Source organism: Tachypleus tridentatus, chromosome 12 (assembly GCF_004210375.1).
Source record: "Tachypleus tridentatus isolate NWPU-2018 chromosome 12, ASM421037v1, whole genome shotgun sequence".
NCBI lineage: Eukaryota > Metazoa > Arthropoda > Merostomata > Xiphosura > Limulidae > Tachypleus > Tachypleus tridentatus.
This window is the reverse complement of record NC_134836.1, coordinates 75287463-75315235: the sequence shown is the minus strand read 5'-3', so window position 1 is coordinate 75315235 and position 27773 is coordinate 75287463. Positions and strand designations below refer to the sequence as shown.

Below are 27773 nucleotides of genomic sequence, written 5' to 3'. Positions count from 1 at the left end.
ACGTACATGTCGTATGAGCTCTTGTGTGTTACTGTAATTCTAAAAATAATTGATTCAACAAATTATCAACATATTGCTTCTTCTCTTAGCTTCACAAATCATCGACATATTGCCTCTTCTCTCAGTTCAACAAATCATTGACATATTGCTTCTTCTCTTGGTTTAACAAATCATCGATATATTCCCTCTTCTCTTGCTTTAACAATTGATTGATATATTGCCACTTCTCGTAGTTTAAGAAATCATCGACATATTGCTTCTTCTCTTAGTTTAACAAATCATCGATTATTTGCATCTTCTCTTTGTTTAACAAATTATCGACATATTGCTTCTTCTCTTAGTTTAACACATCGTCAACATTCTGCGACTTCTCTTTGTTTAACACATCGTCAACATTCTGCGACTTCTCTTTGTTTAACAAATCATCGACATATTGCCTCTTCTATTAGTTTAACAAATCATTAACATATTGCTTCTTCTCTTTGTTTAACAAATCATTAACATATTGCTTCTTCTCTTTGTTTAACAAATCATCGACATATTGCCTCTTCTCTTGGTTTAACAAGTGATAGACATGTTGTCTCTTCCCTTGGTTTAACAAGTGATCGACATGTTGTCTCTTCTCTTAGTTTAATAAATCATCGGCAAGTCATCCAGAAACATGTTTAATTGATATACTTAAAAGAAAATACATCAAAGTGATAACTTTAATAATTTTTGTGTGAAATAATATTAACGGTATTTGTATGATCATTGCAATAAAGAATAAATGGTAAAAACGATTAATTAAAAAACTGAATTATTTGTTAGTATAACTAATGATTTATACAAAGTAATTAACAATTATCTCTTTACCGATTTTCATTTTTGTGGTTGATACTCGAAGGAATACGTTGTAGGGAAATCACTTAAAATTACCCAAAGTAACGACCAATTTTGTTTAGAGAAATCACTTAAAAATACACCATAAACTAAGAGTTAGGAGAGAATCGTGGTGCAGGTAGGGAGTTGTTGAACTATAGTTACAATAGAATTCAAACAGTAAGGAATGAGTCCAGTCGATCAGATAGAAGTGTAAGATACGAGTCTACCAGAACCAGATATCTTAGAAAGAGGTAGGGTAGAGGAAGTCAGAGATATTTTACAATTAAAATCGTAGCTTCTAAAAGAATTTTTTATCAACAGTTCTGTTGAGGCATGAACAGTCTGTTGATGTTCATCAATACAGTTGTTATCATTGGTAGCTTAGAATGATAGGCCTGATAGTCGTCAATGTCCTTCCTGAAAATGAATTCCAAAGAATGACCGTTTCTCGTTTGTCAGCTTGTTTTACTGCAGTGTTGTCATTGTAACGAAGACAGTGTTATTCAATACTTCACAGTGACCAAGTAAGCCATTCAACTGTCTTCAGTGTTTTTGCTGACTGATTCACTAATTGGCAATTAGTCATGTCATCTTTCAGAAGAGGTAACTCTTTTGGCTGTAAGGTGGCTATTTATTTATTTAGCTTTTTGACGGCGAATCACATAATAACGTTCTTGTCCTTAAATCAGATTGCAACAGATGAAGGTAGCATGTGCAAAGAGGAATTTATGCTAGCCTGGGTTTGTATGATGCTATTATATTTTCTTATGTAAAGCCAAGTTTAAATTCTTAAGCAGAACTTTTACTAACTGTTGTCTAAGTAATAATTTATTTAAGTTGTGTCGCTCTCTTAACATTAACTTTGGTTGTTTTTCTACCAGTAGCAAAATCGAAAAGTTTCGTGGGAATTCAAGTCAATCTTGTTTCCTTGAACTACAGTTTAAGCATTTGGATTTATCTTACTTAAACCTAGCTATGAGGTTAATTCTAGATTATTCGATTTTACACTTAAAATGGTAAAATAAACTGTTAAAGGCTTTTACGCTGTTCTCTTGCCAGTTCAACACCCATGACAACACTTACCACTTTATTTTATACCGTCTCTTTCAGCACAGTGATATCAGTGGGAGTTCAGAGAGAAACACAGAACACAGTCTATGGCTTGATATTCTGTGAACCTCCTAACTATGAACCCTATCGGACTGTCCTGATTCACAAGATACCATAGATATTTCTTTGGCTTTTTGAGTTCCTTTTGTTTTTAAAACATGTAGCCGTGTATTTCCTTCCGATATTTCTCTGTGTGGTACTCGAGAGAGGAAATATCCCAGGTGAGAGTTTCCACGTGTTAGCTTGTTTCTCTAGTAGAGATGGAAATGAGTCACTGGTGTCGGTAGATAGTGTTTCTTGTGTTGACTAATCAACACCTTAAGAGTAGAATTGTGTTTGAAGACATAAAAAAGGTTGGACTTCCCATTTTGTGTTGAGCTTGTTTTTATGTTCCTTAATGTGAACAAAATTATGTTTAGACGGATAATTAGATATCTGGTTTAGGCCAGAGGGTGTTTTGGACAATAGAAGTGGGATGTTTACTGGTTGAACAAGGGGTATTTGAACAACAGAAGTAGGAGAGATATTTTTGATAGGGCTGTTTACTGGTAGAACAAGTGTTTGGACAACAGAAGTATATAGGGTGTTTAATGGTTGTACAGAGGGTGATTGGACAATAGAAGTAGGTGGAGTGTATACTGGTGGGATAGGGTAAATGGACGATAGAAACAGGCGGAATGTTTACTGGTTGGACAGGGGTGTTTCGACAATATAAGCGGGATGTTTACTGGTAGGTCTGTTGTCCAAACACTAGTTCTGGTTGTACAGAGGGTGAATGGACAATAGAAGTATGTGGAACATTTATTGGTTGCAAAGGGAATGTTTCGACAATAGAAGTGGGTGAGATGTTTACTGATTGACCTTTGTGGTCCTACATTCTAAATAAGTTCACAGTCTTTCACCACATACAAAGTTGGCATTTGCGAGTGTTTACATTTCTCATTATTATTTGGGTTTTCATATAAATAATTCTGTTCGTGATTTTTATTATGAATGTCATATGATGCAGACATCACAGTGCAAGTAAAATAACCCTTTTTTAACAAAATGCCCTTAATCTACCATACAAAAACCAAAGTATTTACAGACGTTTATACGCTTATCTTTCTTTAACCGTATTTCCAGTTTAATCAAGAGCTGGTCTTTTTTTTTCCCTTTTACTTTCGTCGTATTGGTTAAATCTCGAGTTTCTATATTGTGTACTGTCTTACTTCTAGAACATCCGGCAGGAGTCGTTACCTAGTGGTTAGGGCGTTGGACTTGCGATCACTGAGTGGGTCAAAGGTTGGAATCCCGTCACCGAGCATGTTCGCTCCTTTCAGCCAAGGTGGCGTTATAATGTGACGGTTAGTCCCATTATTTGTTGATAAAAAAAAACTGCCCAAGCGTTGGCGGTGGGAGATGTTGATTAGCTGCCTTTCCTATTAGCAACGATAATTTAGGAATGGGTAGCGAAGATAACCTTCGAGTAGCTTTGCACGGATTTCAAAACACACCTAAAACACGGAAATTTGTCATTAATAAACAGCTTTGTTTCCGCCTTGAAAAAGAAGTATTTGTTTCAAACACTTGCAAAAAATAAATAAAAAAGCAAAGTATTTTAAGGTGATTTACCTCCTGAAGTAAAATTTATTTATCACCTTCGTAATATTCTGTGGTTTTTATTTTCCCAAAAGGAGTCACCTGAGATTTTAATCACACATACCACTATGAAATATGTTGTCCGTCGGTCAGTCAGTAAACACTAAAATGACGAAACAACACAGCATGACATACGAGCTTTAAAAGAAAATGTTTGTTTGTTTGTTTTTTGAATTTCGCACAAAGCTACTCGAGGGCTATCTGTGCTAGCCATCCCTAATTTAGTAGTGTAAGACTAGAGGGAAGGCAGCTAGTCATCACCACCTACCGCCAACTATTGGGCTACTCTTTTTACCAACGAATAGTGGGATTGACCGTCACATTATAACGCCCTCATGGTTGGGAGGGCGAGCATGTTTGGCGCGACGGGGATGCGAACCCGCGACCCTCAGATTACGAGTCGCACGCCTTAACACGCTTGGCCATGCCTGGCTTTAAAAAAAATTTCTTGAAATAAACTAATACTTAAAATATTATACATGTTATTATATATTTTAGTGATAACAAGGATTAAGCTGGAAAAATCCATCTGAGATTGGATTCTTTTTGTTGATATCTGTAGGTCTTTGAGGGAGAAGTTTCAGACCAGCCGTCTCATAAGAAGTATTTCTAGTGGAAGTTATAGCATTCTACACCACCAGGGGGACAATGCTCGTGACGAATTAGAACGTTTAGTGGAAGAAACGCCGCCCCCACAGCAGCGGCCTCTAGCTCGCCAGTCCATCCAGAAGTCCCATAGCTCGGATGCCGTCCTCGAGTCTGATAGTGAGTCGTCCACGCCACAACACAAGCTCGAACCCCAATCAGTAGCTCAGACTTTCCCTGATCAGAGCGCGGTTTCTGACAAGGTGGTGATTAGCAGTCCAGATTACAGATCTGTAAGACAGTTAAAAGCCTCCCAAAGTGCGCATCAGTTCTGTTGGACGAGTAATGAAAAGATGATTAATGTAGATTCCGGTATCTCTACTCAAGAAGCTAACTCTCCACAAAATCTACTTTTCACTAAGTTTACTCAGGGTGATCAAGGTAGCCAAAGTACATCAACACGCACCTCAAGGCTTATCTACGGAGGACCACTTTCGACAGTTCGAGACGTGGAAGAGGAAAATGGCGACGCTAGCCTCATCAGTGACGTTGACCAGAAACGAGGCAGAATAGACTCTATCGGTAGTCTTCTAATTGATTTTGAAAGCCCTGATCACTTGGAATTGGACAGGCCAAAATCCAGCGGTTATACGTCGTGCGCGACGCTATCTGACCTCCCATCTCAACTGTGCACTCCAAACGTTGAAAACCAAAGCTTTCCTCACTCTGTGTCTCACAGTTCTGGCTACCACTCTATTACAGAAGAAGAGGCAATTGGAAAGGAGACCTTTCGAGATCATCGCGAGTTCGCCGGGTGTCTGAACTCCACTGGTCCTAAAAAAAGGTCATTTCGGAGCCACGAGTTTCCTTTCGAACTTAAAGTGCTCAACGTCATAGAGAACCCTTTGTCTGATCAAACATTAAAACGAAACTTGATAGCTTCTAGTAAAAGTAGATCACACTCTTGGGACAGAGTTTCCCAACGTAAAGATGTCATAAGTTATCCACTCTATTCCAAAACAACAATGCTAAGCGAGATTGGAGAACAGAAGTCTAAGACCTCACCTCGCGAGATCAGGAAGAGGGAAAGACAACAGAAATCACCTCACAAAAAGTGGTCCTTAACTGGAAGTCCAGGAAGATCAAAAATTGAACAAAATAATTGGGAACTTTGTATGTACGTTTTTGGAGGCCGAGAACGAGGGGTCCCCATTGTTACAAGACAGCCAATAACCGTTTGGAAGTTTTACGTTTAAGTTTTAGAAACTGGTACTGTCTGTTGAATATTTGTGATTGTTTTTAGTGATTCGTTTAATGTATGAAATTCTAAATAACGTCGGTAATGTTAACGTGTTTTAATCTATGTTCGCAAATTCTTCAAAATCTATTTAATCCATCAATAGAAGAAAAAAAAGAATCATTTTGAGTTAACACCGAAGGCCAGAGATAAACTATCATTAACTTGAGAAATCTTTATAATTATTTACACTGCTACGAAAACGAGATTCCAAGATCGTGTATCTTACTTCTGTGCCAATTATTGACATAAAAAAGGAGAACCCAATTACTTTGTTTGTTCTACGATTAACTTCAAAGTTACACGAGCGGTTGTCAGGGAACAGCTGTCTCTAATTAATGGACTAGAGGGAAGACAAATGGTCAACAACAGCCACTGGTAACTCTTGAACTGTTCTAATTGAAGAGTGGGGTTTGATCATCACTATGATAGGGCACCCACAGCCACAAAGTGCAATGTTTTTTAGGGTTTATTTTTGCGACAGCATGTCATGATACATGAACCATTAAAATATATCTACTCTCGGATACAAAGTATCTTCAAATATACAATACTGAACGTAACACTTAGTTTCGAATATTCCAGTCACTAATCTTACATCCTCCCAGTTGTAAGTTTATAGGGTTACGACGCTAAAAATCAGGTTTCAGTGCCCATGGTAGGAAGAAGACAGATAGCCCATTGTGTAGTTTTATGCTTGAAAACAATCAAACATTAATTCTATAACACCCAAAACAAGTTATTCAAACAACGTGCACGAACGAGCTTTGGTTGATTGGAACAAGTCTTATCCGCGAAATTAATAAATGTTATTGATTTAATTGGTGTAATAGGTTTCAGCAATAACGACGCAAGACGTTGTGGACAGGGTCATGTCCATCGGAGGACTCTCACTGAAGAGCTGAGCACCACCACTTCTAAGATATAGTCTTGTAAGATGTTTAATTCTCTACATTGCGATTCCCCCGACACAGAAACGTTACTTTTATCTGCCCACCCTCCAAATAAAATAAATTCCTAGAAACGCCATTGGCGGTTGATGATCGTAGTAAAGAACTAACACTTAACAACGGTATTAGATATTAAGATTGTGACAATCGAATATCAGTCATCATGGTAAATAATCCGTACGATCTTCTATTAGCTAATTTCTTAACTAGTCAATTTATTTTTTCACTTATTACTAATTACCAATCACCTTTCCCCTATGATTGGACTGCCTTCTGAGGACTGTGTGTGTTTGTATATATATATTAGTTTGTTATAACCTAAAAACATGCCGAAACAAAAATAAAGTAAAAAATAATAAACAAAAAATGATGCACTAATTAAAAAGATTTCAGGGTACAATGTGTACGTATGTATATATTTTTCTAAAAGCAAAGCCATATCCGGCTATCTGCTGTGTCCACTGAGAATAACAGAACCTATGATTTTAGTGTTGTAAATCCGAAGACCTACCGATGTCCAAGCGGGGGATCCAGATACCACCTATAATGTGGGATATAAAATGCGCCCAAGTTTATATACATAAAACTACACAGTTTGCATAATTAAATGACGGAGGGCGCTGTTGTGAGTTAATGCCACCTGAGTAAAGGAAAGCGTGACAACAAAGCACGTACTTCAAAAGAAACAAACTGTGTAGAGTTATGGTTTGTTTTCAGAGAACTACACAATAGGCTATCTACGCTCTGTTCACCTAATGTTAGTGTTTTGTTAGACCGTACACTTAATGCTAATCTGCCAGAAGACTTATTCAGGATGAAATAAGTAAATGGGGTTAATGAATTGATTTGTTGTAAAACTTTAAACAAATAATTTATATATTAAGGAAATGATTCAGACCACGTTAACGTTGTAAATAATATGAGAAAACAGAGAGAAACTATACTGTATTTTATAAATCGGTTATAACCTCATGCAGAGACTCGCAAAATGTTTGCTGTTAAATTAATCTCTGTTGCAACAGTATTTCTTTAAATACAAATCCTGTAGAATAAAACAAACGAAATGTAACCGTAGACACGGAAAAGCGCCTATTTATTTGTACTTCATAAAACATTAAATAATGTTAGGCCTAAGTTCAATAAAGAGGTAAGTTGACATTGTACCGTGTACTTTGTTATACATTAGTTAATAATGGTATTCTTCGACCTAGTCGTCAGACCCTTTTCAAAACTTCAATCTTTTATTGTTATTGTACTAAATAGTTAATAAAGAATACTTACATCCATCTTTTTTTTTGTTATTCCTTCATTCATAGAACAGTTGTTGTGACGTTTTTGTTGAACTTTCCAGCTCTCTGGCGCAGGCAGGCACTTGCACTGTTTTTTGCTTATAAGGTACATTGACAGCAGATTATAGTATCACAAGATTTTGGTATCTGTGATTAGATTTCCTTTGTATTATTCTAGAAATCTTGTATTTACAGAAGCAGTATTGTAATACAGACACTAATCTGAGCGCAAATGTCTTGCAGGTCTCTGCTAATTTATTATAATAATACTCCGTTTTATCTGTTACTATAATGCACTTGCACCTTATTATTAAATACACATGCGTGCACACGTCATTTTCGTAACAAACAATAAAAGGCGTATTATTACCTAATTATTCAAATCAAAATAGGAAATGGAACTGTATAAGATAACAGAATGTCAATACCATATAAATAACGTAACAAAAAATTAAAACAGAAGTTTAAAAACCGTGGAGCCAATAAAAAGGGGGCATGACATTACTCAAAACTTCTGGGGTTAGTAGTGCCAAGTTTAAATATAATTTTACTCTGAATAAACTCTTACTTTCGTTTGTTAGATTATAAAAATAATACAGTAAAAGGGCGATCACTTTCGACAAATAATTACCGTTTTACCTCCACATACATTTCTCCGCATAACGTTTAGATGGCCACACATTCTGAGATTGTTTATTGCTTATTTCAAATTTCGCGCAAAGGTACACGAGGGATATCTGTGCTAGCCGTCCCTAATTTAGCAGTGTAAGACTAGATGGAAGGCAGCTAATCATCACCATCCACCGCCAATTCTTTGGCTACTCTTTTACCAACTAATAGTGGGATTAACCGATACGATATAATACACCACGAATGAAAGGATGAACATGTTTGTTGTGACGGGGATTCGAACACACGATAATCAGATGACGAGTCAAGCGCCCTAACCACCTGACCATGCCAGACCTATTTTGAGATGGAACTATAGTGATGTAGGGGCCCAGCATGGCCAAGTAGTTAAGATACTCGATTCGTAATCCGAGGGTCGCGGGTTCGAATCCTAGCCACACCAAACATGCTCGCCCTTCCAAGCGTGGGGGCGTTATGATGTTACGGTCAATCCCACTATTCGTCGGTAAAAGAGTAGCCCAAGAGCTGGCAGTGGGCGGTGATGACTAGCTGCTTTCCCATTAATCTTACACTGCTAAATTAGGAATAGCCCTCGAGCAGCTTTGCGTGAAATTAAAAAAACAAAACAAAGAAACAGTTATATAAAAAATGAAATTTACTAAGAGTTTTTTATTTATTTGCACCATGTCCTCTATTAATGACAGGAAATCGAACCTCGAACATTAGCGTTGTAGGTCCGTAAACGTAACGTTGACACATCGGGGGGGATTTATTGTAGATAATAAAACTGTGAAATCGAAAGAAGTTGGAATTCAAAGAGAATCAAGAATACTGGGACTAGGTCGTTTATGGTCAGTATTGTTAGATAAAGAAATATTGTCAGTAAGACAAACTCGTTGTGCACTGACATAAGATACGTAGAATTAATTTGTATAAGATTATATAAAGACGTGATACAGGCTTATTTCTACACCTTATTAAAATACATAGTTTTAAATAGATACAAGGTTGGTGTATTTGGAACACGTAAGAAAATGTAATAAAATAAAAGTTTGTTTTTTTATTAATCACAGGAAAAAAGATAACTGAAAACCGTTGACTACGATAAAATAATCTACTTGAAAGAGTGAGTGTAAAAGTTTACAGTTACAAAAATGACACTAATGTTAATACAATGAGGTGAAAATGTACAGTATTATTTGTTGAGTCTTTGAACAGCAAAATCTATCTATCCACGTTATCTTTAGCATTGATGTGAAGAACTGATATATATCAAGAAATTTTTCCACGGTTTTTTTTTGTTTTTGTTAAAAAAAAAAAAAACAAGCCACACGGGGCGCCTGCTGTGTCCACGGTGATAAATCGAATCCCGAATTTCAGCGTTGTAACTCTGTAAATTTACCGCTACTCCAAATACTATTTGTATCAAATATAGATCACTAAACTTCGTTAAAAAATCTCCAAAAAAAAACGACAGACGTGTACGTACTAGCAACACGTTTTTCTAAGGAGACAATTTTTCAAAATTAAGATCTTTAAAGTTCTGAATTTCTTTCCAACTCACCGCATGGGGCAATTGTTCCTTTACAGGTACGCCAGCGACAAAGAATTTCGGAGAATACAAGGTCTGAATCCCACTCACATCAGCAAACAGAAATTGAAGGGCACCGATATTCATTCATCCAAGCAGAAGTCCAAAGGTATTTTGCTTACCAGCAATAAAAGGAACTTACCAAAAATAATCGCCCTTCAACTTAAAAAATAACGCTCGAAAACAAAGAACAAGTTCTGCCTCTGAAACTTAAACTCAAGTTCAAAGAGACTTTAAAATGTCACCTTAACATTTTCTAACATATTTTGAAATTACATACTGCTATATGGAACGTAACAATACATTTTGGTTGTTTTGCTGGTCGTAATAGCTCATCAAATGTTCAGTAAGACATTTAAAAGCATATTTTCAACGGCTAATTTAAAAACTGAACAAGTAAATTTTGAGTTACAACTACAATATAGCTTAAACTTTAAGCCTATGGACTTGGACATCAGACGCTGCACGTCTTAGGTACTTAGCTTTTAACTTGACAATTGAAAAATCTCACTCTGTGGGCCATAATTACTCCAATGTTAACAACTTGATGTCACCTATTTTTTAACTTGTAACATTAAAATACCTTTTATGGTACAACTAACTAGATCATAAATTTATTTTTTTAAGAGATACTCCAAAATCACTTAATACATAAAAATTCAGAAAGACAATTACCTACAATTTCACTATTTTAATCCACTGACACTTGCACTGTTCTTTTAATCAGAAAACCATTTCTTTTTCTCCCAATTTTTCTTTATTACTGACTTTCTTACACACAATAGTTGATATTTAAACTCACAATAAGTTAAATCAGGCCTAACCACAGTCTTTACATTTTTAGCCATGTCAACATATTAATAGTTTTTCTGAACATTTTACTACCACCAGGATGTAACCTATAACCAGAATTATTTTCACATCAACATAACACAACAGTCTTGAAAGTTTTAATTATATCAAAATCGTATTATTTTTTCCAGACATTTTATTGTGAACTGTTTGACAGTTCATTATCACTAGGGTTATTTTAACATCAATATCAATACAGTGATACATTTTAAACTATTAATAATAAAAATACAGAACTTATGATTAAATTTAGTTGAATGGATGGTAACTATCTGTTGTAGAAATTTTGGAAGTCTTCTGTCTTTATCTGTGTATCTACGACAGCCAGCTACAGTCCATTCAAATATATTTCACCAATACAAATTATAGTAATGTATATATACGTCTGTGTGTGTGTGTGTGTGTGTGTGTGTGTGTGTGTATATATACACACACATGCAGATTTTACTTTTATTCCAATCCTCTCATTTTTGTAGGTTTTGGTCCCGAAGCAAGTTTAAACAAAAAACAAACAGTTCTAAATGAAAATAGGATTTTCATTTGCATAGGTTTTTCCCCTTTGTGTTAGATATTATAATTAATGTACATTATAATGAACTCAAATATATATTTAGTTACATCATAACATTACAGAAAACCTTGTCAGATCAAAAAAAAAAACATATACTAGGGTTAATTACAAATCCTAGGTATCTTCAATTACTGTATTCATATTTCTGAGCAACTAATTTGGTTGCCATGGCAATAAAAGAAAGCTGTATAGCACACAATGCTGTGTGTGAAATAAACAACTAGATGTATTTACTTAGCAATAACTGAATTATCTCAAAGCTGAAATATTAAACCTTAAAGCATAACAATTCGTATTAGAGTTTTGTAAGGTGTTATTAAATACATACAATTTTTTGTTTCTATTATAAATAATAACCACTGAACAAGCTCCCTTATCATATTTTATGAAATACACAGTAATGTTTTAAGGGTTTTATTACTTATGTAAAAATTGTAATAACATTTCTGTTATCATTCAAACAGTTTGGATAGCACACGTACTAAGGACTTTATTTTAGAAATGTTATCAATGATTAAAACATTCAGATTCTATAACTCTATGGTAGGATTAATATACTTATATTTTATTAAATCTAATTATGTAATTAGATGTACTATATCATGTTAGACAGGCAACTAGGATATCGTAATATGGAATATATCCTAAGGAGTTCCACCCCTTAGTGAACACCAAGCTAGGGTATAATTCCAGTGTACACATTAAATTAAGATGTCATTACACATCTACACATTATATTCATCTATAAAGCCTCTCTCTAAATCTATATTAACTGGAAAGGAATTCAGAATTGTGTGTGTTTGTATATGTGCTTTCTTATAGCAAAGCCACATTGGGCTACCTGCTGTGTCCACCGAGGGACACCCTGATTTTAGCATTGTAAATCCACTGGCTGTACCAGTGGGGAACAAATTCAGAATTGGCACCAACTAAATGTATGTAATATTCTACTATTTCGCTCTTTCAAAACACTTATTATCCCATGGTAACAAGTTTAAAACTAAATGCTCCTGGTAACTTAGGCAGAAGAACTGTACAAGTTTGGGTGATGTCTTGATCAGAGAATAATTATTTATTACCTTATGGTACCAAGTTTAAAACTCAATATTCCTGGTAACTAAGGCAGATGAACTGTACAAGTATGGGTAATGTCGTGATCAGAGAATAATTATTCATTACCTTATGGTAACAAGTTTAAAATTCAATATTCCTGGTAACTAAGGCAGAAGAACAGTACAAGTTTGGGTAATGCCTTCATCAGAGAGTATGGGTTACCTCAAACGAGATATCTTAATGTGGCAGGAAGCTTGAACAGTCAGAAAAAACGGTCCCTTCTGTCCAGGATGAAAAGTACAAGGTATGATATTATATACTCCACATGGAACATCCAGTAGCTCCATGATGCTGAATCCTGACCTAAAAACACAGAGATTTTAGGCTTTAACATAGGACTAGTTTATGTTTATAAACACATGCACAAATAACAACTCTAAAATCAGTCTAGGAAACCAATGACATAAAAATTGAAATGAGTCTTGACACTTTTGTTAGTGGATGTGAGAAATAACAAACTTCATTCACAGTTAAGCCTCAGATTCTTTTCATTATTCACATATGATGTTCCAAGAATTTTACTTTCTCAAAAAAAAAGAATATTTTATAGTTTTAAAATATTTTAACACTCATATTTCACAACAGTTAGAAGTATATTATAAAAACAAATTAACTTGTCACATATATTAAATATGCTATGTGCATAACAGAAAATTACAACCACTACAGCACTGTATCAGTTCAGGAAATACTATGTACCACTAATGTTACTGACAAGTCAGTCACTAAAAGCCAAAATGGTTTCAAGTTGCAGATACATCTATAACCCCTTCACTGTGGTTGGGACATTTATTTCTCAGTGCCTTAGGAAATATACATACCAACCCCAATGAATGAGGCTAAAACCAGATTTTTCATTCCAACAAAATAAAATAATTACTCATAAAAACAATATTATTTGAGTATTCATAGAGCACACCGAAGACTGTTTTTTATTTGAGTATTCATAGAGCACACCAAGGACTGTTTTGACATATTTAAATTATTATACATGTTTAATTTTAAGTTTCTTCTGTTTTTCATCCATCAGAATAATATGTGTTTAAACTAACATAAACTTATTTTTCAATCAAGTTTAAACAACAATACAAACATCACTTGAAAAATATTTACCAGGTTTACAATAAACAAACATGGGATAATAACATTGTTGAACCTAACAACACTTGAAAAACTACAAAGGTAAGTGGCATATCATAAAAGTATTGTTGAACCCAACATTACTGACAATAATTAATAAAATACTACATATTTAGCTATAATACGTGCAGTGTGATGGAATTCACTGAAAATTCTGAGAAGCAATTAGTTGGAACTTTATTCGTGTGAATGAAACATTTATTTAACTAAGCAATCCATCTACAATGTTTATTTAAAAAAAATTTAAAAGAAGCACAGCTGTACTTAATATCATAATACCCAGCTACAATCCTGACCGATTTCTGGGTATAGTTTTATATCATTAATAAATCTGAGTTTTATTCTACAAAAGATGTAGTGTGTTTGAGAAGTTCTCTTATCTCTTTGTCAGTATTCAATAAAATTTCAGGTATTGTTATGATGTCTCTTATTGTCGTGTAATGTAATCCCAGTAACTTGGTTATTAAGTGTCATCTGTATTATTACGTAGGCTTAAAAAATCAGTTATGCGAGTTCAACTTTAATAGTTTTTGTAATCATATTGCAATGAAAGTTTAACGTTATAAAATATTAGCAAAGATGTATTTTCACAGGTAATCATATATAATTAGTTAAAAGTAATAAAACAGCCAAATAAATAATTAGAACAAAAAACATAAAGGACAGACTCACCTAAAAGCTCCCGATGACTTTTTGGGAAAATATCCAGAAGCATTAGTGTTGTTAACACTTACAGTTACAATGTCAAAACCTACAGCATACTGCCTATAAAACAAATATTCATTTTGTCACTATGTCAAACCTTACAGCATACTGCAACACAGAGAATACTTATATGTTCAATCAGTTACTATATCTAGCCTTACCACATCCTACAGCATACTGCAACATATAGAATACACTTATACATTCAATCAGTTACTATGTGTAGCCTTACAGCACACTGCCCACATAAAAAATACATATATATTTCTCCATTCTACATATAACTACAGTCACAATTATTACAAAGTTGTTAAAAGAAGGTTGAGTGTATGCTATAGAAAAATGGTTTTCCATCCTCACCCCATTGTTACAATCCACTTTGTCATTTTAAATCCTGCTCTGCCTGATAGTTGTGTATCTTAACAATAACCCTATGGTATAGTTTCTATTGCAAAATGCTCTTATTAAGGTTGTCATGTTAAAAGCATGTTATTCCTTATGTACCAGCAGGTTTTCCAAAATCCATTTAGTTTGGGTAGACAATGGTTTCACAGTGCACATTTAAACAGTTTGATCACAAAGAAATTCATACACGTACTGTGCCTGGCAACTTTACCAGAAGGTCTTCATATTAAAAACCACAAATACCCATTTCATTCTGCAGTTACATGAGATTCATAATCCATCTGGTGTATGAGAATGATAATTTTCCAATACCAATTTCAACCATCTGATCACACAGAAGTCCATGTGATTACACCCAACAATATTACCAGTTGTTTCTGGAATTAGGCTCTTAAACATATGGATACATTGTTGAAGGAAACTGTATACACAACTGTGACACTTTTCAAGATGGAGGTCCTTCTTCATTATGTTGCAATAATGGAATTCTGGAATACAGAATGGCTATTCCCACTCACCTTTGTGTTTGTGGACTCTCACCTGTTACAGGTATCTTCTAGATTAATCCACACCCCTTTGTTTTCCAAAGTCATTAAACTAGAAATATTCCCACCTTCTAAATCACACTGTCTACAAAATGCCAATTCATATCAAAACATAGTTCTGATACAAGCATTTCCATCTTGACCTTATTTGCAGATATGCATGATCAAAATCATTTTCATATTACGTACTAAACCATCTGTGAGATAACAACACCAAATTAAACCTAAATTTGAAAAACAATTCTACTTAAGTTTAAATTTACAATTTTTTTACAAATTAAAATATTAAAGTTTTTCTTGTTCTTGTGTAAGTTCAGAACATTTTTGTAATGGTTCATGTATTAGTGCAGAGTGTCTCTACCTTTTTTTTTCTCCAGACACCTTTACACAGTCTAAATTTTCCACAGCAACACTAACGTTTTACAGCATAGATAACAGTGATATAACCAAGGGGAGGAGGTGGTAGGTTATAGAAATATTTTGCTAAAATGTTATGGCACCCCTATGTTCTACAGCATACTAGTTGAAAAGTACCATTTCAGCAGGTTGAACTTGAAAAGATACCCAACAGTTCATGTGTCAGTTGTACACAATAGTTCATTTTAAAATATCAGTGTTTCAACAAATTTACATCAGCTTGTAAAATGTGTAGCTTTAAACACACAATGGATCAAATGTGACTATTTTTAACATTACAGAACTCAACTTCTATGACACAGAAACGTGCAAGTCTGAGTGATACAGTAATGCAGACAAACAGGTTTTGTGTTTTATATTCTTTTTCCTGAAACTTAAGTTCAATGTTTTTTGTTTGTCTTATTGTCACGAACAAAGATATTCAAACATAGATCTGAAATGTCATTGCACTATACAGTTTGTCTTAAAATTACTGTTGTTCTATCAATATTTAGCTTAAAACTATGATTGTATTTGTCTGTTATACACAACATAGCCAAACAATGGTTTCACATTTTAAAATTTTCTGGCAGGTTTTGAACAAATACATTTCTACTGAAAGCCTTGGGATATTAAAAACCAAATCCAAATGTTTTCAAAAGGTGAACTTTTCTTCATCAGGGGCAAGTGGAGAATCCCCTGTAAGGCATTACATGTTTAGTCTATACTTGATTTGTTAAGCCCAAGGGTCTTGAAGGGTTTTACTCCCCTACATTAATCCACACCCCATTTGTTTTCCAAAGTCATTAACCTAAAGATATTCACACTATCTACAATGTGCCAACACACCAAACACAGCTTGACAATGATATCACAACTCAGAAACGTGCTATTATTAAGAGCCTAAATATACTGCTGCTCTTGTCAGTCACACCCAATATAACAATTACCTCACATTTCAGACATATGCAGCAAGTTTTGAACAAAAGTATCACCATTTTTCAGTTATGATGCCCAATGCCAGGATGACATTTTAATCTGCCACTTCTAGAAACTCAATTATCCTACTCTATATAACATAAAACTAAAACATAACTTTTTGATGTACAAATCATGAATAAATATCCTAAGATAACTTTTACATTTTTATTAAAGATATTTAGGCTAACTGATTAATTTCATATGAACAAACAACTAACATGAAGTGTTATATGCAGATTCAAATGTACAGACAAACTCAGAGACAAGTTACATCTCACCTTTCCTTGTGGAAAGCTGGATGTATTGTTCTGCATCATATTTTTATACCATGAATCATAAAGTAGATTTTTAATAGAAATTTTTTTAATAAAATCCAAAATTTAGTTAACAGAAATTTGGTGTTAACTTTGCGATATTACATGAAAGACTAAGCTAGCCACATTTTATAAAGACATACTTTGGGCCCTTCAGGTCTATGAGAAGTTGGTTTTCATCAGAAATAGACTGAAGAGAAATCTGATATATGGGATTAATTGGGTATGTAAGTGGGTGATTTCCACATCCACCTGCAGTGGCTTCTGTCCACTCACCATTCTTTATCTAGGCAGAGACAGAGACAAAAAAACTTTGTTAAAAAAAACACTATAACAACAACAATGCAACAAATAAAAGAAGTGAAAGCTAATGTAAGAGAATATGTTGAACAGAATAAAGTTTTAAAAAATCAAATTCAAGAATATTTTCTGTATAAATAGAACTGGATAATATATATATATACTGATAAATATATTACACTTGTTCTTATATATATATCCTGATAAATATACAAACAGCACCTTTGTGGCAACTTTACAGAACTTTCTACAAATGTATTTTTCATTATTGTTTTAAATGAAAATTTGTAAAACTAAAACTGGGTTGCTTCTATCCAGATTTCAATTTCAAAATGCCCTTATCCCTAAAAAAACAACATATTTTTGACATGAAAAAGTTGTAGTATCACAATAAGATATACTAGACTTGAATGGTTTAGTGTATCCACTACACCATAATGTTATAGAAGGGCCATGAGGTCCATATTATGGGGTGAAACTCAATGTCATAGTAATGAGCATGTCTATGAATAACAGGTTGGTTTAATAAAAACAATGAATTTCTGGTTATGACATCCTGCACTATAAAAACAGATGTGAGGGTAGAACTGTTAATGTCTTAGAGTGATATTCATCCCAGAACCACCACAAGGTTATATAAGAATATAAGACACAAAATCTTATATTTAACTCAAACATCCATATAGTTCAGATTATAAAATATTTGACCATTTAAGAGAAACTAAATTCTGTAATAATTAAAAGTTAGGGGCCAACTAAAATACTTTTAGTTTATAGTTCCATTCATTCAATAGTGTATTCCATGGTATTCAAATCAATTACTAATATGAAGCACTTAGTAAGATAGAATGTTAAAAAATATGAATCAACCAAAACTGATGGAAAGAATAAAAAATAAAACAAACAACTTGAACCAATTTTCTTTTTTCAACCAGTAGTACACTTGAAACAATAACTCTGTCCGTGTTTTACTAGGAATTATTTCTTGAGATGTGGTTCTTGATTTAAATGTTAATCTTCTTTATTTGAAAGAGTTTAGATTGAGCTACCTTCACTTAAACTGAAGTACATTGTAGGTCAAACTGTTAAAGACAACAAGGCGTTATCTACAAATATATATACATCTTAACAGATTTATTGCTATGAATGCAAAGTTTCAGACAATGGTGTTCTTCAGGTATCACTAACTGAACAGTAAATCTCTAAAGAAGAACATTCTACATAGTTTTATACCTTTACTTAAACTGTTGTTTTAGTATCAGGGTAGTGAAGAAAATCAGCTACAAAAATAATCCTGATTTCTCATTTCATCTGGTAAAAAAACAACAAAGTTTAATTGACAATTTAATTATATGAAACTATTTCTATAACATCAAGCATTCTGTTGGCCACAAGATGTAAATGAGTAACAAATTCCACAAGCCAGGGTACAGGTTCTTATCTTTATACTTACCTACAAGACTTTTCTGAATTCATTCTCAAACAAAACTTATTGCACGAAAAATTAATAATTTATTGGGCTGGGTGTGGCCTAGTGGTTAGCATGTCAGGTTGTGAATCTGGCAGTCCATGATTTGCATCCCATTACCCCAAGATCTCCCTTAGCACTTTTTGGATATTGGTGTGTTATAAGAGTGATGGTCAGATCCCACCACTTGATTACAGTAATCCCACGGTATGTGGTGAATGTTCTTAAATAGCTACCTTCCCTCTAGTCTATCAGTTAAGAACTAGAGATAGCGAATATAGATCAACTTTTCTGTAGCTTAGCACAAATGCTCAAAACAAAGAACCAATAATTACTTCAAAACACCTGGACTGTTTAAAAAGCTTCTGTTTATCCAGAAAATAAAAATTAATATTACAATTTTCATATTCAAGCCTATATACTTAAAATTTAGAAAATAGTAACAAACAGAGGTGAAATTTAAAGATATAACTCAGTTTCCTTTCAACCTAAATGACAGTTTTAATTTTCTATGTCGAAAGGTTTTGTTCTTCTGATTTTACTTGCATTTTGTTTTTCTCAATAACTTGCCTTACCTCCTGTTTAAATTTGAAAGGATTAGAGATTTTATTTAGCTGGAATGGAACTGATGAGTAAGCCCGAAGGGTGTAATGTATAGTATTCATTTTTTCATACTGGGACACTACCAAAGTGTAACGAGTAGGACCTGATGGTGGAATAATTAGTTTACACAGGCAATGAGGGCTGTTGATTCTAACTCCATCTATAAAGGGAGCAGGGTCATCTGAAAATAAGCAAATACAAACCTAACATTAATCAAAATATATAAAAGTTTAAAATAAACTGACATCACAACTTTAACAGATATATTTCTTGAATGTGAAATATACCATTTCTTACAACTCTGTTACTGAAAACACAGCAAAGTTGCTATTTCTGGATTAAAACTCATAGAATATTATGCAAATTTTTAAAACTGTGTCTCTTTTAGCCAACTACTTCACTTATTTTGTTTACTTGTTTAAAATCAAATCCCAGAGTAAAATGTGTCATACAAAAGTTAAGTATTGATGTGGAAAGAACCAAAAGGTTTTCTCTGTAGTTTATTTAACCATAAAAATCTAAATTGTAATAAAAAACAAACTTGCTTCTTCAACATACAGCATAAAACACAAACTTTAAGTAACAACATGATGAATTACAAGTTGTTACCAAATTGCTTCATTTCTCAATATCCAGATAGAATTAACCAAGGGTACAATCAACACACAAAAATGAATGACAACACAGTAACTTGAAAGTCCAAACCTGCTAACCACTATATCCCTTCAAGTCCAGTAAAAAGGAAAGAAAAAAGTGTCTGGGGAGAAGGTGGACTAGCATAATTAAGAGAAACACAAGAGTTATTTTAGATGTTTATATGTGGTACTTTATCTGTTCAGATACACATACTGCCACATACATGGATAGTAAACCTTCTTTCCTTCATTCTTGTACACCAAGACAGTGATATACTCCTTGTTGTCTGCAAAGTCATCCTGTTAAAAAAACAGAAGTAAACAAACCTGAAGAATAGATAATGTAGAAGACAGGCATCTTTAAATGTAAACTGAAAACAATTCAGAAACATTTCTACCAAAATGAACATGGAATATGAAACAAATAGCAATACTTGTTTCATTTATTAGTCTTCAAATAACAAACTATTGTGTTTATATTTCAGAGAATATAAGCAGTTTTATAAAGGTTTACATGGAATTTCTGTTAATTCAACAAGTCCAAATAAAATTATAATGTTCACATTTCAGTGAATATAAACAGTTCTCTTCAGCCTGTATTTAATATCTACTGAGTAGAATATTTAGATACAAAGTCTGATAATGAAAGACACAAAGTCCTCAGTCACTCTGAGAACACAGTGGTTCTGAAAGTGCTTATATTAGTGGATTTCATCAATTTCTACAACTGCATGTGCTTCACATGTATGATTAGTTGAAATATTTGGACAAGTTTAATTTGTACTGTTATGATCATTCGTGTAATGTTAAATGTAGTTAAAATTTCATGCACTTGTGTAATAAAACTAACATTTTTTTGCCTCTCTACTTTTACTCACAGTGCAAACAGCTCTCAGGTAGATTTGTACAAAATTCAAAACAAACCAACTTCCAATCTTTATTAGCATAAAGAAAAGGCATTTCAGACACAATTTCAAAACTAATTCAAATCAAAATGTATATAAGAACATTTAAGTTTTATATATGTTCATTTTGAATTACAGTTCCTGTACACAAGGCATAACCTGTCTATATTAAAGTTGTTAGAGAATCTGACAGACCTTTTATCACTTTATACTAACTGAGTCGACGTGTGAGCTTGTTCTGCATTTAAAAGATAAAAATAAATTATTTTTAAAACTTGTATTCAAATGCCTTCTCCTACACCAATGACTAAACCTGTACAAAGTTTAACAGAGTTTATATAGTAGATTTGCATAGTATCTGGTTTATCTACAGACTTTAATCAAATTTCTACAGTAGTGTTTGTCTAGTATCTTGTTTGCTTACAAAGTTTAACCCAGTTTCTATAGTAGTTTTTGTTAGTATCTGGTTTATCTACAAACTTTAATCAAATTTCTACAGTAGTGTTTGTCTAGTATCTTGTTTGCTTACAAAGTTTAACAAAGTTTCTATAGTAGTTTTTGGTAGTATCTGGTTTATCTACAAACTTTAATCAAATTTCTACAGTAGTGTTTGTCTAGTATCTTGTTTGCTTACAAAGTTTAACCCAGTTTCTATAGTAGTTTTTGGTAGTATCTGGTTTATTTACAAAGTTTAATCAAGCTTCTACGATAGTTTTTGAATACTTCCCATTAAAACACACAAACAAATTCAATGGGTTAGTATGCAAAAACACTAATTTATAATGTACTGGTATATAAAAAATGCACAAAAACCTTCATTATAACTGGTGAAAACCAATGTTGGTACCTTCTGGGAAACTTTGATAATTTTATAAAACAAAAACTGTTCTTATCAAGGTTGAAATAGTCATTAAATGTATTCCAGTTTAAGAATAAAAAAAACTGTCTTTAAAGACAAAAAGCAATTTCACTACAGTCATAAAACAACTCAGAAAATTAAACTCTGACATTATGAAAGTATACACTATAAAACATTAGTGGAATAGATGTGAAAAAACTCCACATATAAACAACAACTACTTAGGTTTGGGTAGACATTAATACATTAAACCTAGTAACTATTCATACTATTACCCTAGCGGATTATATGATCTCATCTTCTAACTTACTCGATCAGTAATGTGCCTTGTCAATAAGATCCACACAGCACAGCCACCACCTTTAGTCTCAAGGCTATACTGTGGATTTTCTCCTATATTGTACAAGTCCTTAACTGGGCCTGCTCCTGCTTTCCAAGTTCTAGTATATAATGTTAAGATTTGTGTGTGTAAAGTAAGAGTGATACATTCGAAATAATACCTTCTTTCTCACTTAATTCTAAAGATACAGATCTATACTATGCCATTAAATATTAACATATTAATTAACATTTTTTATAATAGCAAGTTTCTCAAATCCTTCAAACTATGCTTCCTTTTGGACTTTCAATAAGATTTATTTGTTAAACTTTAAAGAACTTAAATGAAATACAAAACTTCAGTTAGTCAAGATCATTTTTTACAATAAACAATACAAAATTTCATTATTATTATATCATATGATAAAGTATTTATAACATTCAAATCTTTAATGTTTAATAAATATAGAACCTATAAAAACATAAAATGTTCAGTCAAAGAGATGAAAAATTGAATGTAATATGATAAATCTTAAAATTATGTCAGTCCCTTTGCACACAAGTCTCAGTTGATACTGTTACAGGCCTTGTTTAAAGCAATATCTTTAGATACCATTGAATAACAGTACTGAGAAGATGAAAACTGGTTCAAGCACTCATATGAATTGAACAGAAGATATATCTGGTTCAAGTACACTCACAGTTATCAAACAGAAGACTTACCTGACATGTTCACATGTAGCAAAAAGGGGTTGTATATGAATTAAACACACTCACATGCAGCAAACAGCAAAAACAACTAATTCTAGTAAAATCATGTGTAGGAAACAGATGATTACCTGTGGTTTGTGTCTCACAAAGAATAAACATGAGTTTAATATTATACAGATTAGTATGTGCACTGTACTGATGAGTTTCTGTAATCATTATAACGAGTACATATGTCATACTTATATGTATGTGTAGCAAATCACGAAAAAATAAATAAAGATCTATTTTTTAGTTGAGTTGAGCTATATATATAAAAAAACATAAATAAAAAAAGACTTACTGATGAAGTGCAAATGTGTACTTGAAGAGTGTTGGATTCCAGTTCAGATAAATGATGTCATAAAATCGACAGATTGACTCGTAATCTATCCAGAACACACCTGATAATATAAAAGAGAGTACAAATAACAAAAACCTTGTAATTATAACTGTTATATAGAAAAACCATAAATAATACATAATCACATTTAATCTTCTTAAACACTGCCTAAGCTGTTTGCTCTTGACTTCAGTTTACTTGCTGCCTGCCAAAATCACTTATAAGTTTGTAAAATAACAGCATTTTGTATTAGCAGTAATCCATAAAAATGAAATTGTCAGCAAACAAAATCTGTACCATTGTCAAACATCTTTGCATTTCTTGGATCATACTTAAGAGCTTCTTGTAGTTTTGGTGTCCAGTTTCTTGTATCGAGTTCAGAAAAGTTGCCCTTCCAGCGGACATGACTCCAAGGATTCTTTAAAAGGAACAGCTGTTTGCCCTGAAATTCAAAGACATAATAATAAGTTCCTGCAGCTCCTGAAAAGTGTTGTTATTTATAAGGTATTACCTTATGCTCTATTATTATCAAAATACATCAAATTGTATTGCTCTACTTACATGTAATTTAGTCTTAGTCTATATTCTTTCAAATTTCAAATAAAGAGGTAAACATTAAATGCCTTATTTAGTATATATATGGTGGCTAACACATCTTATATGTTGATGATTACCAAACATTAACATTTCAGTATCACCATTTTAAACATATGTACTCTTATAAAGAGTCACACAAACATTCTATGAAAAAAATTTTAAGACAGAACATCTAGAGAGTAATATCCAGTGGTTCATCACTAAAGCTTCAATGGGAGTTGATGAACCTTTGGTAGTAATCACAGTTTGGACTTAGTTTCAAGGGCTTATAACCAGTTACTGGTATACAGATGGTGGAATAGGCTCCATCCCACAGGGAAAACACGGGACGTACCACCAGTTATTGGTATACACTTGGCTAAACAGAATACAACCCTCTTGGAAAACAGCTCCAAGTCTATGTGTAGAGAGCCTTCAGACCCCCCAGACTAAATATTTAAGTTTACCTCACAAAAGTTTAAACTGATTTATGTTGGAACTCTGGACTTGTGTATTTAAATTCTGGATGTATCATAGAGAAAGGTGAATTATCACACTGGAAGAAGCATGGTCATCCCTCAGAGAACTTCATAAAAACTGGCATCGCAGTAGTATTTGCATGATTTTATACAACATTTATGCAGTGTACTGTTTATGAGATCTGAAACAAATATCCAGTACAGTCAAGTCATAATTAGCCAAGGCCATAATACTGCTAACAGTTACAATGACAAATCTATGTCCAAAACAAGTCCACATCTAATACTGCTAACTCTTACAATAATAAATCTACAACTAAAATACATACACATCATAATTCTGCTAAACCTTACATTAACAAATCTACATTCAAAATAAATCCACACCATAATATCCCAACCCTTATAATGACAAATCTGCATCTAAAACAACTCCACACCATAATACTACCAAGAGTCACAATGACAAATCTACACCCAAAATAAGTTCACATTATGATACTGCTCACTCTTTCAATGACAAATCCACTTCCTAAACAAGTCCATACTGTAATATTTGTAACACTTACAATAACAAATTTATGTCCAAAGCAAGTTCACATCATAATACTGCTAACATTTACAATAACAAATCTATATCCAAAGGATTCTCAGGATAACTGCTAAACCTAGATCCATCCACATGAAACAAATAACAAACAGAAGAGATTTCTGTGTTCCACATGATTACTTTACATTTGTAGAGATGCCAACCATTTCAAATGACTGAGCGTAAGTAGACAGAGCCCTTTTACAGTTTTAGTCCTTTTAGATTTGCCAGAAACAAGACAATCTGGTGAATGAGGCCTCTTTTTCCCATCTTGTGAAAGATCACATTGCTGTTTCTATGCTGCTTAGAAAACAAGAAATACCCATATACGCGAGTACTGATTGGCTGACAAGCACTGATGACGTAACTATGGATTCCCCCACAAACCCAGTATGGAGAAGCACCACACTCAAACTATTGGTAGACGACAGAGATACAAATATATTTTATTATTTCAAGCACAAACATGATTATCACAAGTAGCCATTTCGACGATGTCTTTTATTTATTATCAAAATTTATTTGTATCTCACTAGAAATTTTCTTTTCACCCCTTTCAAGCCCTGAGGGAACAATTTATCATTTTATTGTATAGGTCTATATAATATATAATAATTTGGAAGTTGCAACAAGTTGTAATATTTGGCTGTATGAGCGTATAGTTGTAATGTATACACCAAAATCGTAATGGTTGGCGTCTCTGCTTTTGTCTTCATCCACAGCTTTTATGAAGTTCTTATACGAAATAGATCTTGTGTGAAACACAGATGCAGAGGGCCCTCTTTACATGCTAATCTAACTAGTCTGGAAGAATTATTCCTGTTATGAATGTCATGCTAGATGTGGGGCTTCATTCAACAACATGCCACAGTTTTCAAAGTCCAAGTCATTATTAAGGGTTTTGGTCAGCCAAGCCATTTTTTCTTACATTAATATACATAGTTGTGTTTCTGTGCATTGCTGGAAGTGCAATTTTGGTGTGAGTAAATGGATTACAATGTTTTGAGCATCCAAAAGCATGTTTGTAGTCTTGAAGTCTCCTTTAAATGGAAATATCTTGACCATAACTGGTCATCCAGACCAGCTGTTGACTTATATAAACTCTAGAAAGCAGTGTATACCATGAGATCCACATCTGAAATCAGTAGAAATAATGGCCCTAGGAACAGTTGACATATATTTTCCCCATACTTTTGGGTAGTAATAGCATAAGTACACATACATATTTGAAAATAACAGCAAGCCTTTGGATGCTTAATAACCAAAAATGAAACTCTTTTCATATATATAATTAATGATAACAGATATATACAGCCTGGATCAAAACGACAGTTACTGTTTTTCATTTACAAACAAGTTGATCTTTTATCTCAAAATGTATTTACCCCACCAAAAAAAATTTTAATCTATGAAAATAAAGGTCAAATAAAAAATGTCATGTACAAAGAGTTGAATGAAAGAAAAATGATTTTCAATCAATTAATAAACTGTAATTCATTTAATAAACATTAGTAGGTGACAATCAAGCTTGAGATGGTTTGGTGATTAGGGAGATTAACTCATAAATTATGGGTCATGGGTTCAAATCCTATCACACAACAGGCCTGCCGTTTAATGTCGCTATCAGAACCAGCCACCCAAGTGTAAAAATTCTTAACTAATACAAAATATGTGAGTGGCTGACCCTAGTTCTAGATGGAGCTAAAGTTTAATGAAAAAGAAGTGATGGAATGATTACATAAAAAGAAAAACAGAAACAAAAGATTTAACTTTCTCGACAAAATGATTTTCCAACACACAAAACCTTCTCTAGCTGTTCTAAGCTTCACAGATTTTGATGGAACTTATATAAAAATGTATTAAATTAGACCTAAGTCACAGAAAGCAGGTGGGGTAAAAAATTATAACTATCTTTACTTTGGAAGTCACTGGCAGTAGCAAAATTGTGATGCACAATGCTTCAGCAGCCTAAACAAAACATGAAACAAATGTTAATACAAACTAACCACCTAAAATCTATTTACTAGTTTAACTGTTATAGCTCACTATTTCTTGAAATGTCTACTTTAAACATTCTTTACTATAAAAAAGTGTGCCTAAAACAAAAAAGACTTCTTTGTCACTTCCTATGAAGGACAGTAAAGTTATTTCAAGTAAAAATAATAATAAAGAAATATTTGTGTTTATTAATTCTTAGTATAATTTTAGTTTGTAAAGTGATAACAATTACACTTCACTAACTTAATACAGTTCAAACTATAACAGCTGTTGTTCATAAAGTTGATGATATAACAGTACCTAGACCACTACTATTGTCTGTAATATTTTAAAAAGCCTGAGGAGCTCTGGTATTGGGAGAAAGGACTCATCAGGAATGAATATTTCAAAAATTGTGGTTCATACATTATAACAAAACCCTTTATGTACTTTCACTCACAGGTTCTTACAATTAAACTAAGTTTTCATAATATATAGTGCATATATAATATCATCGTTTTTATTAAAAAATTAATAACTTCAAGAAGAAGGAAAACTTATTTTTCTTAATGTATCATAGTGCTATATACCAGTAAGTTTAACCTCATGGTTTTTATATTTTGTTTGAATTCTATGACCAAGTTAAAGATTATTCAAACAGCTAACTCTATGATAAGGTCTATTTGTTTGATTAAGATATTAAAGCTAAAGTAAGGTCAACAACATTAAATAAGTAACTAACTTTATTTTAAATGATGACTCAGTATTTTAAGACCTGTACGGATGTTCAGTTGATGCCTTATCTTTAGTATGAACTGGCAAATTCTACTTTTATTTTGTTACAGTTTTGTTTACCATTCATTTATTATTCCTTCTACTGGTTAGTTCAACGTGAATTTTTAGTGATATTCGAGGGCTACCTCATCTACTAAATAGGGCACATTGAATTTAAGCATGTTTGTATTATGAAACTGTCACAAGCTTCCCCTAGTTGT

The 27773-nt window shown here is 33.1% G+C and overlaps 2 protein-coding genes across 5 annotated transcripts in view; one reads left to right on the top strand and one right to left on the bottom strand.

The window, feature by feature from the left end:
• Positions 1-7984, top strand: part of LOC143233654 (uncharacterized) — a 38709-nt gene extending 30725 nt beyond the window's left edge. Inside the window, exon 9 of the mRNA XM_076470114.1 lies at positions 4178-7984. Coding sequence (XP_076326229.1) covers positions 4178-5456 — 1279 coding nt within the window. The 3' untranslated portion in view covers positions 5457-7984. The remainder of the gene's footprint in view (positions 1-4177) is intronic.
• A 2707-nt stretch (positions 7985-10691) lies between these two features.
• Positions 10692-27773, bottom strand: part of LOC143233653 (calpain-7-like) — a 32156-nt gene continuing 15074 nt past the window's right edge. For all 4 annotated transcript variants that reach the window (XM_076470110.1, XM_076470111.1, XM_076470112.1 and 1 more), the window contains exons 12-19: positions 23455-23599; positions 23119-23218; positions 22060-22189; positions 20210-20285; positions 19323-19531; positions 17123-17265; positions 14306-14398; positions 10692-12796 (exon numbers count right to left, since the gene is read on the bottom strand). In XM_076470110.1, coding sequence (XP_076326225.1) covers positions 12652-12796; positions 14306-14398; positions 17123-17265; positions 19323-19531; positions 20210-20285; positions 22060-22189; positions 23119-23218; positions 23455-23599 — 1041 coding nt within the window. In that variant the 3' untranslated portion in view covers positions 10692-12651. The remainder of the gene's footprint in view (positions 12797-14305; positions 14399-17122; positions 17266-19322; positions 19532-20209; positions 20286-22059; positions 22190-23118; positions 23219-23454; positions 23600-27773) is intronic.